The 17,289-nt window shown below is 34.3% G+C and overlaps 1 protein-coding gene across 1 annotated transcript; it reads left to right on the top strand.

Annotated features, from left to right (window-relative positions):
- Nucleotides 1-10,794: 10,794 nt before the first annotated feature.
- On the top strand, nt 10,795-17,281 carry LOC131163083 (26S proteasome regulatory subunit S10B homolog B). Its single transcript, XM_058119790.1, has 10 exons — nt 10,795-11,027; nt 13,752-13,871; nt 14,439-14,575; nt 14,749-14,910; nt 15,122-15,208; nt 15,301-15,387; nt 15,481-15,618; nt 16,386-16,577; nt 16,663-16,761; nt 16,968-17,281. The coding sequence occupies exons 1-10, from the start codon at nt 10,928-10,930 to the stop codon at nt 17,040-17,042; spliced, it is 1,197 nt and encodes a 398-aa protein (XP_057975773.1). The 5' UTR covers nt 10,795-10,927; the 3' UTR covers nt 17,043-17,281.
- Nucleotides 17,282-17,289: the final 8 nt, after the last annotated feature.

The raw sequence follows: 17,289 nt of genomic DNA, 5'->3' as shown, positions 1-17,289 counted from the left end.
TGTTTGTTTAATGTTATAATTATTTGCATACACGCTTTTGATTTAAATAAGATATACTGCGCACGTGTATGTTTACTTTCACTGTTAAATTTATTTTACATACACGCGTGTACATTGAATAAGACATGATATGTGGTGAATCAGCGTAAATGTTTAATTTAGTCGAAAAGTTTTTAAAACCCAATTCACCCCCTTCTTGGGATCACACAAATTCCAAAAATTGATATCAAAGCCTCGTTGCAAAAGGCTTAACCGCTTATGCTAAAGATCGCTACGGCTCAACTTTTCGGTGTATCTTAATTTTGAGGGTCAACACTTTGCAAATCTTCCATTGTTTTCACTGTGTAAATTTTACTATGTGTTTATTGAAAATATTGTTGTTCGATTGATTGGAGGTTTTGGAATGAGCTTCGTACACGAAACCATATCCCATGGAAAAATGATTTTGAAAAATGCATTGTTCCTATATTTGAAAAAGAAATGAATGTGCATGACATAGTTTTTAATACATATCATATGAGTGCCATGCATATTTCATATTGTGCCTTAGTTACTAATGGTTTTTATTAGATCATGTTTAGTACTAGTACAAAGGAGTTTTGGGAACCATAAGAATTTTGAAAAATCAAGAGAGAAAAAGACACCACTCAAAGCTTACACATCTAAGAAGGAGTAAAGCATAAAAGTATATCTATCCTCCTTCTAATTTATTGAATGATTCATGTTTTGATTCACATGATATATTTTGTGTTTGATTTTTGTTATGAATCATACAATAATATTGTGATAATTGCATATCATCTTATGAGGTGTATTTTAAAAGATTTTTTTTAATACTCATAGGATCTTTATTAGAATATAATATATAAAGGGAATATAATGCTTTAAATGTCTAAATAGTGTTTTGTGCTTAAAATTTCAAATTTTAGAATACACTATTGCTTTATTAAGATCCGTAGAATAGCATGCCAATATGAAAACTAAAGTGATATGTCCAATCTATGCTTAATATATATCATCATGATTGGTCAATTTTAGAAAATGCATGCTTGAGTGAATCCCCTTCAAATAGACAAAATATTTTTAATTGCTATAAGATTCATGATACTATATATGCTTAAAATTTAAAACTCTTGAATATAGCATGATTTGTCCATCAGCCCTAAATTTACAATGGAACTTAAAGCTCATCCCCATTTTGAAATTTTTGTTATGCCAAATATTGTTATTGAATATAAAATTCTTTGATTGCATAACTACGGGGGAGCAAATAATTTTTATTTAAATCTGTTGTTTGAGCTGAATGCTACTATCCACTGTGTTTGCTAAATATTATATGATTTGATGGATAGTTTATATTTAATTGAACTGCTGAACTACTGGATTGCATGCTTGTACTGGATGCCACCTACATGGCTGATGCAGTGATGAGAATTGCATGCTGGTAGTGAATATAGGTTCTCACATGCCCTATTTATATTGCTTGCTTGAATCTATCATGTTTAAGGTACATGGGAAAATGGGAAAAAGTCCAATTTACAAACGAAATGCTGCCGAAATTTTGGTAGAACTTTTTCGAAAAATAAAACCATGTATCAAGATAATTAGTTATTGCATGCCCAAATATTTTTGAAAGGATGAGTGAATGATAAATGAATATTTATTCTCATTCGTAGTTAAAAACGCATGCATAATAACATATAGGGAAGACTATACTGAACATATGATAAAATGCCTTAACAGATAACCAATATAATTGCATTAAAAGGACTGCTTATACTGTCTAGTATACTTAATGAAATCAATTTTTGATTAGTATAAGCAACACATTTCCCTTCTTAGGATGCACAGTAATTGCATAGGTTAGTACATGTAAAATCCAAACCGCTATATATTTTGAAGACATGTACACATGTAGTTTGTGTCTTAGGATGAACTTAGTTTATGGACACCATTTGATCAAATTCTTTGGGTTATGTACTTTCACTCCGGACCCAAATGGTAGAGCATCATCCCTTTTAAATTGAACGTCCCATATTTTGATGATGGTCCATTGACTAAGGAATTTGCATGACTTAGGGGGAGTTTTTCATTTTGCACATACTCATTGTGTTTTGAGTTGTGTCATCCTTTTTGAACTCCTATTGCATACTTTTGAGTATAGTCTTGATTAACTATCGTGCTTTTAAAATGAAATGCAATATGTCATGCATATGCGCTGATGATTAATATTCGCTGCATGCTGAAATCCCCAGAGAAGGATGAATATTAAGGAATGGTTTTAAATGACTATCATCCTTGAACTTAATGCAAGTATGTATACATGCAAATATATAGGGGGAGCTTAAGCCCAACTTTTAAGAAAAATGAACTTAATGCCTATAATCTCTTCCATGCTAAGTAATATTTAGAAGGATGAACATGTGATGAATGTACTTGAATGAAATTCATCCTTGAGCATAAATAAACCTATGTGTGTGTGAGACTATACCGGGGAGTTTAAGCCCCATCCTAGAAAAAAGATTTGAATCACCTGACCCATGGACTCATATTTTTCATTGCTTCTACTTTTTGAGTCTATTTTTTTTTTTTTTTGTAGCATGAATATCATATCTTGTCTCTATTGAATCATTCTTTGATATGAATTGTTCACGATATGGATGAACACCATGCAAGACCTATTGCTTGATATTTAGCGCATATGTGTTTAAGGACATTTTACTGGTGAGATTCATTTATCCAGTAAAATCTGAAAAAAGTACTCATACTGTTTAAACTCTTAAACTTTCAAAAATTTGTTTCAATATAAGTTGCTAACAGATTCTAAGCACGTATTCAAAATTGATGGGGGAGCATATTTTCTCTAGATCTCTATCTTGTTATGCTCACCAAATTTTCTGCTTAGATCTGTGTTAGTTTTTTTTTTTTTTTTGGTGGCATGTGCTTTACTGTAATGTTTTATTGAATATCATAAATGAAAATATTGTTTTGCCACAAGTTCGTTGGATTTGCCATATGATCCTTGCTTTAAATTTACTTTATTTCTTTGGATTTATATGGTTGTGTTTATTTTTCTGGTCATACTTTGTGTTGTGTTTAAATGCTTAACCAGGAAAATGATGCTTGCTTGAGTTTGAATTAAAGTTTCTTTTTCAACAAGCATAAGCCCCTAGTATTTATTGAAAATTTTAAGGGGGTATACTTTTATACATACATATATTTATACATATTCATTTATAAAGGAAGAATTGAACTCATATAGAATATTTCTATATCTTGCTTATGTGTTTTATGCTTCATGACTTGTGCTATCTTGTTTTAAAATTATTTATCATGAAATTTCTTTTAAGGGTGTTGCATAACTGATTCATGGATCTTACATGAAATGCATGTGAACTAGTTAGACAATTCTTATGCTCAAACCTATTTTTTATATATGCCACATGCTTCAAATTCAAATCTTTTGCAGGTCTTATGAAATGATTAAATTGCCATGGTTTGTGTATATTTTTTGCCTAACTTTGTTTTTCATGTCATTTTCATTTTGAATAACCAGTTATTGTTTTATGAAAAATAAATGCCAAAAACATAAAGGGAGAGTGTTTTCTAAACAAATTGATTTTTTTTTTTCAAAAAATGAGAGTTCTCTTTGCTAAGCCTGTTTTAAATAATAAAATTTTTTCTACTTAACTTAACCTTTTTTACTGATGCTAAAAGGGGGAGAATATTTTGAACAAAATGATAATGATAAAAATATAGGAGGTAAAATTTTTGAGCATGTGCTTTAATGCAAAAATTTAAATGTATGATCTTTTGTAATGTCTTCTTTCATGAATATGCTTGAGTTATTATGTTTATTTTTAGATTATGCATATTCTTAAGGGGAGTCTTTTCAAGTTGTACCCATTTTACTCTTGGGTGTTTGTCATCATAAAAAGGGGGGAGATTGTTGGCTTTTTGAGTCCGATCCCTGTTTTGATGTTGACAAACTTGTAACGACTTGCTATTTAATTGAGTTTTTTTTTTCTTTTTTTTTTCCTCATACTATATACTATAACATTTATAATACTCTGATACCAACTGAATTAAACCCAACCATCAACCTAAGCAGCGAGAAGTAGAAATCAAGTATACATACCATATATAATTATATATAATACTAGAATGCTAACATGTTTCCCAAAATATACATATATAACTGTTCCCCAAAATACCCTCAACTGGCTAAGGCTATACAAAAATACTCCCAACAATACTCACTCTACTGTTAGGGCAATACTAGGGCCCTTCTATCTGCGAGCCTGATCTGCTCGTCTATTTGGATCACTTGAAAAATGTTAAAGTAATGGGATGAGCCAACACTCAATAAGACGAAATATGCTATTGCTGGTGTGTGGCAATTGAGTTACAATACTATGAAAATCTATTACTATATAATCATGTATCACTGAATCTGTGAAATACAATACTAGTAATATAACCAATCACCTTTCTCCTGTTGCTTAACATTTATGTATTTTAGGTTTCTACTCAAAATACTTCTAATATATATATATATATATATATATATATATATTATGTTTCTATAAATTTGTATAAACATAGTAATAACTGTAAATTTCCCTGTGGATAACTGTGTCTCATGATTTAACCCGTAATGATTTGGTTGTGCAGCCCGTAAGCGGGATCTATCCTGGCTGGCCGTCCAGGATAAATCACTATACTCCATAGGTTTGATTAGCCCTCCTCAACCCATATATGATGGGGAGCCTGTCTATTAGTGGACTCTATACGATTGACCTTTATACCACGTATTATCTGAATAGGTGGTTGCACTCTATATGTAGTGACCCGAAGAATAATAGTATTTTAGTAATAAAAAGGGAGAAAAATGGAAACAGGAACAGAAGGAGGCAGTAGACTTCGTAAACGAATGCTCTGTGTTCATCGACGACATCGCTCTTTGGAGATAATAATAATTTCAAGAAATTTCCAGGCCTCGTCGACAAACATAGGGGTTTTGTCGACGAGGGTTCTTCAGGACCTCGTCAACAAGGTCCCATCTCATCGACGAGAAAATACCAAGAGGATAATTTGGGCTACTCTAAATTTCGTCAATAAAGCCCACAGTATAAATAGTCATAAACTCATTTTAATCACAGAAAATCAGCGCCGCTCTCTCCTCTCTTTCTCTCTCTCTATCTCTCTCTCTCTCTCTCTCTCTCTCTCTCTCTCTCTCTCTCTCTCCTACTACCTCTCCCTCTTTTCTCTTTGATTATGGTCCCATTAGTCGCCAGATCGACGATCTGAGGCCACCACGACGTTCCTGTCGGAGTTCTCTTCAAGTCTGTCAGAGCAGATCGTTGGTGAAATGAAGTTGGAATTCATCCCAAATCCAGGGTAAGGTCTTTCATTCGGAATTTGCTTTTCTAGCAATTGTAGAAAATGCTATAGACGTAGAAATAATGACATTTTGTTCTGACGAAAATTATTTTCAGGGTGTCAAGTAGGAAATCCTGCGGGTGTAGGACCCGTCTCAGTAGGGGATTTTAGCAGGAGTCAGGTAAGGGAAATATGCTATGCTAGGAAATTTTACTATGTTTCAGTAATAAACTATACGTTTTTATTAGATGATTATTCACGATAGAAATTTATACAGTTATCATTTATGTATAATATGTTTAAAATTACTGTGTGGCTTGAGAATATGGATATAGTAAAGAAACATGTTTTACAGTATTTTTAGGATATGTTTTACAGAATAAACATCCAATGGTTACGTTTTATAGTAATTACAGAATACCATGATTATACAGTTTTCAGTACCATAATTATACAGTTTCCAGTACCATGACTTACAGATTATAGTTCAGTTTAGAAATACAGACAGTTACAGTTTATTTCATTGTCATGGTAAATACAGTTATTTCAGAATCATGGTAAATCATATAATTGTATATAGAGATGTACTATATAGTATCAGACCCTGTTGGACCATACAGTTACAGAGCACGGTACTGTAGCTACAGATATTTCAGTTCAGAGTGCAACCACCTATTTAGATAATATGTGGTAGTAGGTCGATCGCGCCCAGACGTGGACAGGCTCCATCAGATATGGGTTGAGGAGTGACCGATATGACTAAGGGAGTATAGTGGTTTATCCTGGTCGGCTAGCCAAGGTAGATCCCGCCTACGGGCTGCGCAATCCTGTCATGAGGGGTTAAATCATGACACACAGTTATCCACAGATAATTTTTCAGTTATTATTATGTATATACAGATTTGCAAAGATAGAGAATATATTTATGTATATTAGAAGTATTTTGACTAGTAACCTAAAATTACAGATATGTTAAGTAATATGGAATTGGTAGTGGTTTCTGTTATTTGTATATTATTCATAGATCTAGTTATACATGATTATATAGAAACAGATTTTCATAGTATTGTAACTCATTTGCCACACACTAGCAATAACATATTTTGTCTTACTGAGCGTTGACTCATCCCAATTACTTTAACGTTTTTTAGGTGATCTAGGTAGGCGAGCAGATCAAGCTCGCAGATAGAGGGGCCTTAGTATTGCCCTGATATTAGAGTGAGTATTTTGGGAGTATTTTTGTATAACCCTAGCCAATTGAGGATATTTCTGGGGAACAGTTATATATGTATATTTTGGGAAACAATTTAGCACTCTGGTATTGTATATAATTACATATGGTTATGTTTATTTGATTTTTGTTTCTCGCTGCTTAGATTGATGATTGGGTTTAATCTAGTATGGTATCGGAGCATGTTAAATGTCATAGTATAAAAAAAAAAAAAACCTATTTAAATAGCAGGTCGTTACACTATATATTATATGTAGTTACGGTACCGTGCTCTGTAATCTGTAACGGTCCAACAAGGTTTGATACTATATAATAAATCTCTATATACAACTATCTGTTTTACCATGATTCTGTAATAACTGTATAAACCATGACGCTATGATAAACTGTATTTGTATTAACTGTATTTCTGAAATGAACTGTAAAACTGTATGTCATGGTGCTGTAAACTGTATCTGTATCAATTATATAATCATGGTATTCTGTAATTACTATAAAATATTTCCTCTGTCTGTATACTCTGTAAAATATAACTCTGAAAAATACTGTAAAACATGTTTCTGTACAATATCTATATTCTCAAGCCACACAGTAATTTAAAACATAATATTCATAATCAATAAACTGTATAAAATTCTGCTGTGAATAATAACCTGGTAAAAATATATATTTCATACTGAAAATCATTTTAGAATTGTCTAGCATAGCATATTTCCCTTACCTGATTTTTGCTAAAACCCCCCTAGTAAGATGGGTCCTACACCCACAGGGTTCTTCACTCAACACCTTGAAAATCATATATTCCAAAACAAAACGTCACTATTTCTACGTCTACAGCATTTCCTACAACTGCTAGAAAGTCAAATTCTGAATAAAAGACCTTACCCTGAATTTGGGATGAATTCCAACTTCATCTCACTGACGATCCGTTCTGGTAGACTTGTAAAGAACTCCGCCAGAAGCATCGTGGTGGCCTCAGATCATCGATCCGGTGACTAACAGGGCCGAAATCGAAGAGAGATGGAGGAGGAGCCGTAGAGGGGAGAGAGAGAGAGGGTTTCGACTGAAATTTCTACGATTAAAATCAGTTTAGGGCTATTTATATTGCGAGATTCGTCGATGAGCCACGTCACCTTGTCGACGAGTCCTGTAGAAAGTTTGTCGACGAACCTGCACCCTTGTCGACGAATTTCAGGCTTCCAAAAATCCTCTCTTGGCATCTTTTCGTCAATGAAACTTGCCCTCGTCGACGAAGTCGACTGCCTCCTGCTATTACTGTTTCCATTTCTCTTCCTCTTTATTATTTAAATACCATTATTCTTCGGGTCATTACAAAACCACTAGTATATTATGTGTGCATTTAGTGTGTGAACATGTTTTCATTTCAGCATGAACAGAAGATACCGAAAAATAGAAGCCTAGACGGGACTTAAAGCATACACACAGCTTGACGTATCCCATGAAGAAAGAGCAAAAAATGAAGACATTTATTGTATTTGTAATGCGTTTAAATTTTTTATTACTTTGGTCTGTAATAATGTATGCATTTACATTATATGAATTGAATGCTCAGACAAAACCGTAGACAGACCCTAGGGCCGGTCAACCGACGCCAGATTTTTGACTCTAAAAAGACCTTAGGTCCTTATACAAATCCACAAAATAGTTCCCATAATCACTTATAATATCAGAGGAACAAATTGAAGTGTAAATGAACTTAATAAGCAAAAATGTGAGAGGTCGGGCGACCGAACCCGTTGTGTTCAAATCACTTCGGTCGCCCGAACGACTGAGAAGTCAGCGGGTTGACCTGGTTTCGGGCGACCGAACCAAAAATGAGCGTATGGTCTCCGGGCGACCGAACTCTTAAAAGGACACTTTTCACCAACTCGGGCAGCCGAACCTTCGCATTCAAAAAGGCCTCGAGCGATCGAACTTAGCTTCGAGCACCCAAACTGCGGACATAATGTTTCTAACTTTTGTTCAGCCATTCGAACATAGACTCGGGCTACCGAACCTTTTAAAATGCCTTTTGAGCTGAGTCTATTCGGGCGACCAAACTAAAGTTCAGCCACTCGAAACCTTTCGGGTTGGAAATTTTTTAAGGGCTAAAACATCATTAATTTTCAATTAATCTTTTCCAAAATGCTGAGCGTGTCCCCAATGGTCATAATTTTTAGAAAATCTATAAATACCCCCTTATTACTTCAAATTAGTAACTTTGATTAACTTTAAAAACCTCTTAAATTATTTCTTAATCAAAGTTCTCCCAAACTGATTTCATTACAAAGAATCTTTTCCTTGGGAGAAATTTTTATACTCTCCAACTCTCTTTATTATTTTTGAAAATCGTTTTGAAGAGAATATTTTACTTTGGACATTTATTTTACACTCATTTATATTTACTCTCATTTGCAACCTCATTTATTTAAATCATTTTTGAGAGCAACTTTAATATTTCTTCCGGTTATTTTTTCTTCATAAACAATTTTTTTGGAAGAAATTTTTTATTACACAAATATCTTCTTGAACTTGAACTCTAGTTTCTCCAAACATTTTTATTAGCAAAAATCTTTGTTGGAGAACATAATAATCATTTTGATGTTTTCATTTGTGCATTAATTATTTAGATAGACACTCTTACTCTATTGAACACATATTTCATATCATATTGGAGTGCATATATTTGAGCTTTGTTGTGTACATTTTCGCTTGTATGTTTTAGAAGTATTTTCATGTACAAAAATAATTTTCATGTACTCGTTGGGTTCAGCCTGTTAATTGAATTAGGGAGTTGTAGCCCCGTAAGTGAGACTGGTTCAGTTCAGCCCGAAATTGAACTGGGGAGTCTCAGCCTCGTAAATGAAACTAGTTCGGCTCAGCCTAATAATTAAGCTGAAGTTTTCTTCGCCCTGTAAGGAGATGATGTAAACGACTTTTGATCTACCTGGTTAAGTGAGCAAGTTTAGTGGAATCCTTGGGGGGTATGCCCAAGGCAAGGACGTAGGCATTATTGGTCGAACGTCGTTAACAAATCTGTGTGTCATTCTCTCTCTATCTTATTTAAATTCCTGTACTTAAATTTCAGCATGTGTATGAATGTTTGTTTAATATTATAATTATTTGCATACACGCTTTTAATTTAAATAATATATACTGCGCACGTGTATGTTTACTTTCACTGTTAAAATTATTTTACATACACGTGTGTACATTGAATGAGACATGATATGTGGTGAATTGGCGTAAATATTTAATTTAGTCGAAAAAATTTTAAAACCCAATTCACCCCTTCTTTTGGGATTACACAAATTCCAACACCCTTACATTGTTATCCTGTGACAGTTGGAAAGCATATATATTGAACTGCATTTGTGTAAAGTTGTACTTTAAGGTTTAATTCATATTCCTCATATGTGCTAGGATAATGGACATGAATATTTTAATTGTTGAAGTCTCTTAAATTGTCAAGATAACTAAACAAGCCATTTGACTAGATTTGCTTCTTTTGATTGATTTACAATTTAATATAATAATTTAATTAGTTTGGGATGAAAATAATTTAATAGTTACTGTATTGAAGGTCGAATCTGAACATGCATGCTTCTCCTCATTACTATGTTGCACTAAATATGCTTGAAAGACTAGTTATCCCTTGGTTCATCGAAATAATCATTTCTTGGAATAAAATAGAATATAATTTAAATTTTAAAAATTAAGAAAATAATTATTCCTAATACATTTTCTAATTATTTTATTCAACGTGTAAAAAGAATTTCACATTATTATTTCTCTAATCTATTATTTGTTATAGATGCCAAAAATTTTACATTGTTATTTGTTTTATGGTAATAACATAATTTCGTCTATAATTAATTATAATTAGCCTATTTTAACTAAATTATTTTTATGAATAAGCGGGAAATAAATATAACCCTAAATTGTTATTCTGTCTTAAATACTACCCATGTATGTGTGTATACGGAAAAATAAATATTATTCATTTAGATTTTTAATTTCAAATAGAAATGTTAGACTACACATCTCAAACAATAGACATTTCATATATAAAAATGTTATGCGAATTATGTGATATTTAATGTACTATGTATTTAACAATTCATAATAAAATATTACATTAAAAAAATATAAAGTTTCGCAGCTATACGGTCCAATAATACATAATGAACGAGGGGAGGGTAGTTTTGTAATGCAGCAGCTGTATGTCCTGCCCGGGCTTGAATCCGTGAGCAAGCTTTTCTTTGCTGCTACGCAAAAGAATCATCCTGGACTTGGGCCTGCAGAGTTGGAGCAATGACCGATGGAGAAGACGTAGCGCGGCGCCGCACGGCGGTGGCGGAGTACCGTAAAAAACTCCTACAGCACAAAGAACTCGAGTCCAGAGTACGATCAGGTCGGTCTCTCCCATACGCACACCAGTTCGAAAACTCTAATTTCTTCAACTGGAAACCCTAATTCAATTCTCCTTCTTTACTTCGAATTTTTATTTTACGGATTTTTTTTCTATGTTTGCATTTCTGCGCGACTGGAAATCTGGATTTTCCGTCGAGCCTTCATTTCATATGGATATAATGTGTTTGATTTGGACACAATTTTGGCTGTAATGGCGGGGCTTGTGAAGGAAAACGTTGTTGATGTTTTAAGGAGGATTTGTGTAGTCGTGCTTGGCAGAGATTTGTAACTCGCATAACATGGGACTTAAGAAATTCTGTTGGGGTTTTTGGGAAGTGAGGGAGAGGATGGGAAGAGTGATGTGCTCATTGCATTATCGCTTTCATATCTCTCATGGTATTCAGGGAAACAACTAGAGCTTTGGATTGTGAGCTTAAGGTATTATGTTCACTTCAGATGAGAACTTAAGAAATTGTTCTATTAATCATTTTATGCAAATCAATTTCTATACAATCCTTGAGATGGTTGGTTCCACGTGCATCTTGGGTGGAGTTCATGAGGACTTTTTTCCCTAATTTCTGGAGATTGAAAATGTGAGTAATATTTGAAATCGCACTGTGTTTTCTTATTAACGGTATTTTACTGGTCGGAAATTGTTCTTGAATGAAGGGTTTATTCATTTTTTATTTGGTTGAGGTGAATTCCAAATTATTTGAATTGTGTAATCATCAATTACTAACATTGGCGATGGCAAACAACCCATAGAAACTTGATTATAATTTGATTTGTGACAATCACAAGTACAAATTTTCATATTCTTCATATATCTTGAGGCTATTGGAAATAATTCTTGTGGCATAGAGTATTATATCTTGCTCTACCCTAAAATTATCACTTGCATGTGGATCCTTTAGTTCTCCTTGAACAGCAGGGATGTCAATTGGAAGTGCACACAAGCCCAATACCTGTACCTAAATCTGTGTAATGTAAAAATTAATGTCAACTATATTAACTCCCATTGGACTTTGATGACAACAACAACAACAACGAACCAAGCCTTAAGCATCACTAGGTGGGGTCAGTTACATGAATCCTTTTCCACCAATTTTCATAATCGTGGACAATTTTCTCTAATAATTTAAGTCTATTAAATCCTTTCTATCTCATTCCAAGTTATTTTAGGTATACCCAGTAACTAGCTCACTCCTAACTGAAACACTATTAGCATGTTCAAATCATTTGAATTGGCCCTCTTTTATCTCTTCTTCTTTAGGTGTTATGCCTAACTCACCACGAATATATTCATTCGTTAAATTATCTTTTAACATTATACCACCTATCCACTTAGGATTCGCATTTTGACACTTTTACTTTTTGGATATGTTGTTTTTTTAGTGTTTAACATTTTGATTCACATAGCATAGCTAGTCTTATAGCCACCTTTTTTTTTTTTTTTTTTTTAATTTTATGGGTATTTTACAATCACACAACATGCGTGAAGCACTTCTCCATTTTACCCATCTTGTCTCAAGTCTTTTTATAGATATTTGAATTCTTCTTCAGGTTGCATACAAGGTATCGAAATCTAGTAGTGCTCTTGACCATCAATTTAATCTCTTTTCCATATCCCTCCTACCATGAGTTTATATTTCATACATTCTGTCTTATTTTTGTTTATCCTAAAACTTTTAGATTCTAAAGTTTCTCTCCATTATTCTAACTTGTATTTTACTACCTCCCTAGTTTCATCAATCATGACTATATCACATGCAAACGACATGTATCATGGAAGCTGATTTTGGATTCACCTTGTAAGTTCATCTATCTATTATGATTGAAAATTCTCTAGATTCTCCACATATAGTTCTAGTGCTAGTCATTATTCTATCGTACATATTCGTAGACTGTAATGACATCATCATACCTTCTGCATACTCCTCTCTTTTCCCTAAAAACCCGCCATTGAACTTCTCTAGCTACCTATCATAGGCCTTATCTAAGTCAATAAAAACCATATACAAGTCCCTCTTCTTTTTCCTAAACGTTTTCATTAATGTTGCTAAAAAATATATAGCTTCTATAGTTGATATCAGAGGCATAAAACCAACCCAATTTTCTAAAACCTCATTTCTAATTTTAGTATTTGTTTAGTTACTCTTTCCCTTAGTTTCATTGTATGACTCATAAGTTTCACTAAACTTTAGTTATTATAATTTTGAATATCTCTTTTATTTTTGTACATAGGTATTAAAGTGCTTTCCTCCACTGGTCTGGCTTTTTTTTTTTTTTTGGTGTGTTAGATAATTAGTTAGTTATCCATAGAATTTTGTTATCTCCTAGGCATTTCCAAACTTCAATGGGGATGTCATTAGCCTGGAGCTTTTCCATTTTCATCCTTTTTAATGCGAATTTAACTTCATCAACTCTAACTTTGCTAATAAATCTCAAAATTTTAGCTTTTTCCTCATTTTTTCAATTCTGAATTTAAGCCTCCTACTTGGTTTTCATTCATCCCATTGGAGTTGGCATACTATTTTTCATTTCATACTATTTTTGTCAAAATTTGTTTTTCTTAGTTGCAATGCATTCATGCTGCTTTAACATTCTGTGAAGAATTGTTGGGTATTTTGATTAACTTGAAATAGTTGACTGGTTTGTGGTGTTCATTTACCCTGAAATTTAGCAATTATACATGTAAGGCTACAATAACTTTATATTAGTGCAGTGCGAGAGAATTTGAGATCCTCTAAGAAAGAGTTCAACAAAACAGAAGATGATTTGAAGTCTCTCCAAAGCGTTGGACAGATCATCGGAGAAGTACTCAGGCCTCTTGACAATGAACGATGTAATTGCTCTTCAAATCTTTTCTTTTCAGTGAAATTTTGAGGAATGATTTTGTGGTTTTGAGCCTTCCATGGTTATATATGTATTGTCATTGCCTCGCCCTTCTTTTCTTTTAATTAAGGTCCCCTGTTTTTTTTTTAGTTATTATTTATTTATTTATTTATTTTTAGCTACTGAGCTCTTTACAGCACTGTGCATATTACAAGTTGTGAATTCAAACCATTACTTGGAATGATTCATGATGCATCTATATACTTTGCCTTCTTGGCTTGCCCAATGGGCTTGGCCAATTCAACTTGGGCTGGGTGTGGCCCATCCCCCACCCAAACCTGACCTGACTGCTTTTCAAGCTTTGAACTTGAAACCTCCAACACAAATGTCCCATGATCAAACCATTGGGCTGTCTCCTAGAAGATTTATTGTTATGTTGAGTAACTGGCCTTTTGTTTCCAGGGTTTTTTTTTTTTTTTTCCCTGATTTATTTCTTTGGGTTGTGATAATCATAAAATGTAAAAGAAAGCTCACAAACAATTGTTTTGACTGTTTGGTTGCATGTTCTATATTTTAGTGATTGTCAAAGCAAGCAGTGGCCCCAGGTATGTTGTTGGGTGCCGCAATAAAGTGGATAAAGAAAAGCTGACTGCTGGAACTAGAGTGGTTCTTGATATGACAACTCTTACAATCATGCGGGCTCTTCCACGTGAAGTAAGTTATTGTGGTGTTTTGATTGGATTATAATGCTTGAATCTGAAATAAATTTGACCATTGATGTTCATCCTGTCAATCATGCTTTTGTTATTTAGTTATGATAGATAAATTTCAAGAAGAGAAACTTTCATGGTTAATGTTGACTATTGTGGTCTAATGTGGCTTCACAGGTTGATCCCGTTGTTTATAACATGTTGCATGAAGATCCTGGCAATGTCAGTTATTCTGCTGTGGGTGGTTTATCAGATCAAATCCGAGAACTCAGGGAATCTATTGAACTTCCTCTCATGAATCCTGAGCTCTTCCTTAGAGTGGGAATTAAACCTCCCAAGGTGATTGATGCATGATTTTATTTTTCTTTTGACTTGGTCTGTCCTTGTGTGTGTGTGTGTGTGTGTGTGTGTGCACGCGCACGTGTGTGGTACCATGCGTGCGTTTCTGAGAAGAGGGTTGGTTTATGGGTGGCATTATCATTAAGAAAATATCCATGTTATATGTCTGGATAAATCTTGTTTAAGAAGCCTTCAAAATTTTTTGTATCAGGGTGTTCTTCTTTATGGGCCTCCTGGTACTGGGAAGACATTGCTAGCTAGAGCCATTGCCAGTAATATAGATGCCAACTTCTTAAAGGTTAGACTGTATATCGAATCGAACTTCTGAGTTGTCTAACTGTATTATTGACCTCTAAAATTCCATATACTTGGATTCTCATCTGATTGCAGGTTGTTTCAAGTGCCATTATTGATAAATACATCGGAGAAAGTGCGAGGCTGATACGAGAAATGTTTGGATATGCACGTGATCACCAAGTAAGAGCTGAAATGCCATAAAATAATAATCTCTTTGTAGTGTTTTATGATTCTATAAAATTAAATTCTGATATCATGATTCTATTTATCAAGCCCTGCATTATTTTTATGGATGAGATTGATGCCATTGGTGGACGCCGCTTTACTGAAGGAACAAGTGCTGACCGTGAGATTCAAAGAACGTTGATGGAGCTACTTAATCAGCTAGATGGATTTGATCAGCTGGGGAAGGTACTTTTTGGTTGATCACCACTAGATGGTTACTAGAAACATGCATGTGCATTTGCTTTCACATGCATGAAAGTGTGTGATCAGCAATATTTGAACTTATTGTGACCATGTAGAAGATAGCATTAATGTTGCAAGTCACTGTTGATGACTTCTAACTACATTAAGTGGTGAGTTTGACACATTTGACATGATTTGAAAAATTTTACTTGCAAATGTGCAGGCGGCCATCTAAGTGGTGAATGATCTGAATTAGCCTTGGCATTTGTCCATGTGGCTATAAGCCCTAGAAAACACCACTATCGTGTTTTTCATTCATATAATGTTGCTTGTGTTAGCTGTGCTTTTAGTAGTATGGAATTTTTCTCTCTGATAAGAAAAAAAAAACAAAAGAAAAAAAAAAGGAATTTTTCTCACACCGATGTGAAAGAGAGAGAATGGGAGCCTAGGTGCAATGATAGAGTTGTGGCTGTGTGACCTGTAGGCCACAGGTTTGAGGCATGGAAACTTCCCCTTGCAAAAATGCATGGTAAGGTCGTGTAGTATAGACCCATCATGGTCCGCCCCTTCCCTGGACCCTGTGTTGGAGCTTTGTGCATCAAGCTGGCCTTTTGTTGTGAAAGAGAGTGCTTTTGCTTATTTCAAGGTTGTGCATCCATTAGGCATGTGTGTGATGTGCCTTATTTCTCTCCTAACATACTAACACTTATTTTGAGTGAAATTGTTTGCTCAATTTAATTTTACCTATTGACGTGAAATCTGTATGGTAGGTGAAAATGATAATGGCGACAAATCGGCCTGATGTTCTTGATCCTGCACTTCTTCGTCCAGGACGGCTGGATAGGAAGATAGAGATTCCATTGCCAAATGAGCAATCAAGAATGGAAATCCTTAAGATCCATGCTGCTGGGATTGCGAAGCATGGGGAGATTGACTATGAGGCTGTTGTGAAGCTTGCAGAGGTTAGTCATAGAGACATGAGTTTGTATGAGCTATTTGTTGCAACTTTCATGGCAAGAAATGTGTTACGTGCTTCAATCGTTTCAGGGCTTTAATGGGGCCGACCTTCGTAATGTTTGCACGGAAGCTGGAATGTCTGCTATTCGTGCTGAGCGCGATTATGTTATTCATGAAGATTTTATGAAGGTAAGCTCTTTCCTTCTTTCTCAATATTGAACTTCGTGTTTATGCTGCTCTATACATGGAGGCCTTGTCTGTCTCTGCAACTGGTTTAGTGCTTTATAGATTGTACTTTATGTAACCAACACCCCCACATGCACCTCTCATCTGGACTCTTAGCATTTTGAAATGATCAATATTTCTATGGTTAATCATCTTCTTGTAAATTTCAGGCTGTTAGGAAACTGAATGAAGCGAAGAAACTTGAGTCGACTGCTCACTACAATGCTGATTTTGGGAAAGAGTAAGTCTCATGTCTTCACAGTACGAGCCACAGATTTTCTTGGCAGTGCTCTCATAAGCTCTCCACATACACCTTTGGATTTTAGAGAAGTCTATCTGCTTTAGAGCAGCCAATTATGTGCACAGTATGCCTTGTTTGGGTGAATCAACCAACGGCAAGGAAGGGGAAAATTTGTACTGAAATAGCATGACTGAAATCTCTCAATTTATTCAGATTTTAATTTCATATCATTATTTATTGGAAGTGTTTGT

This window comes from Malania oleifera, chromosome 8, assembly GCF_029873635.1.
Source record: "Malania oleifera isolate guangnan ecotype guangnan chromosome 8, ASM2987363v1, whole genome shotgun sequence".
NCBI lineage: Eukaryota > Viridiplantae > Streptophyta > Magnoliopsida > Santalales > Ximeniaceae > Malania > Malania oleifera.
This window is presented reverse-complemented; position numbering and strand designations above follow the sequence as displayed.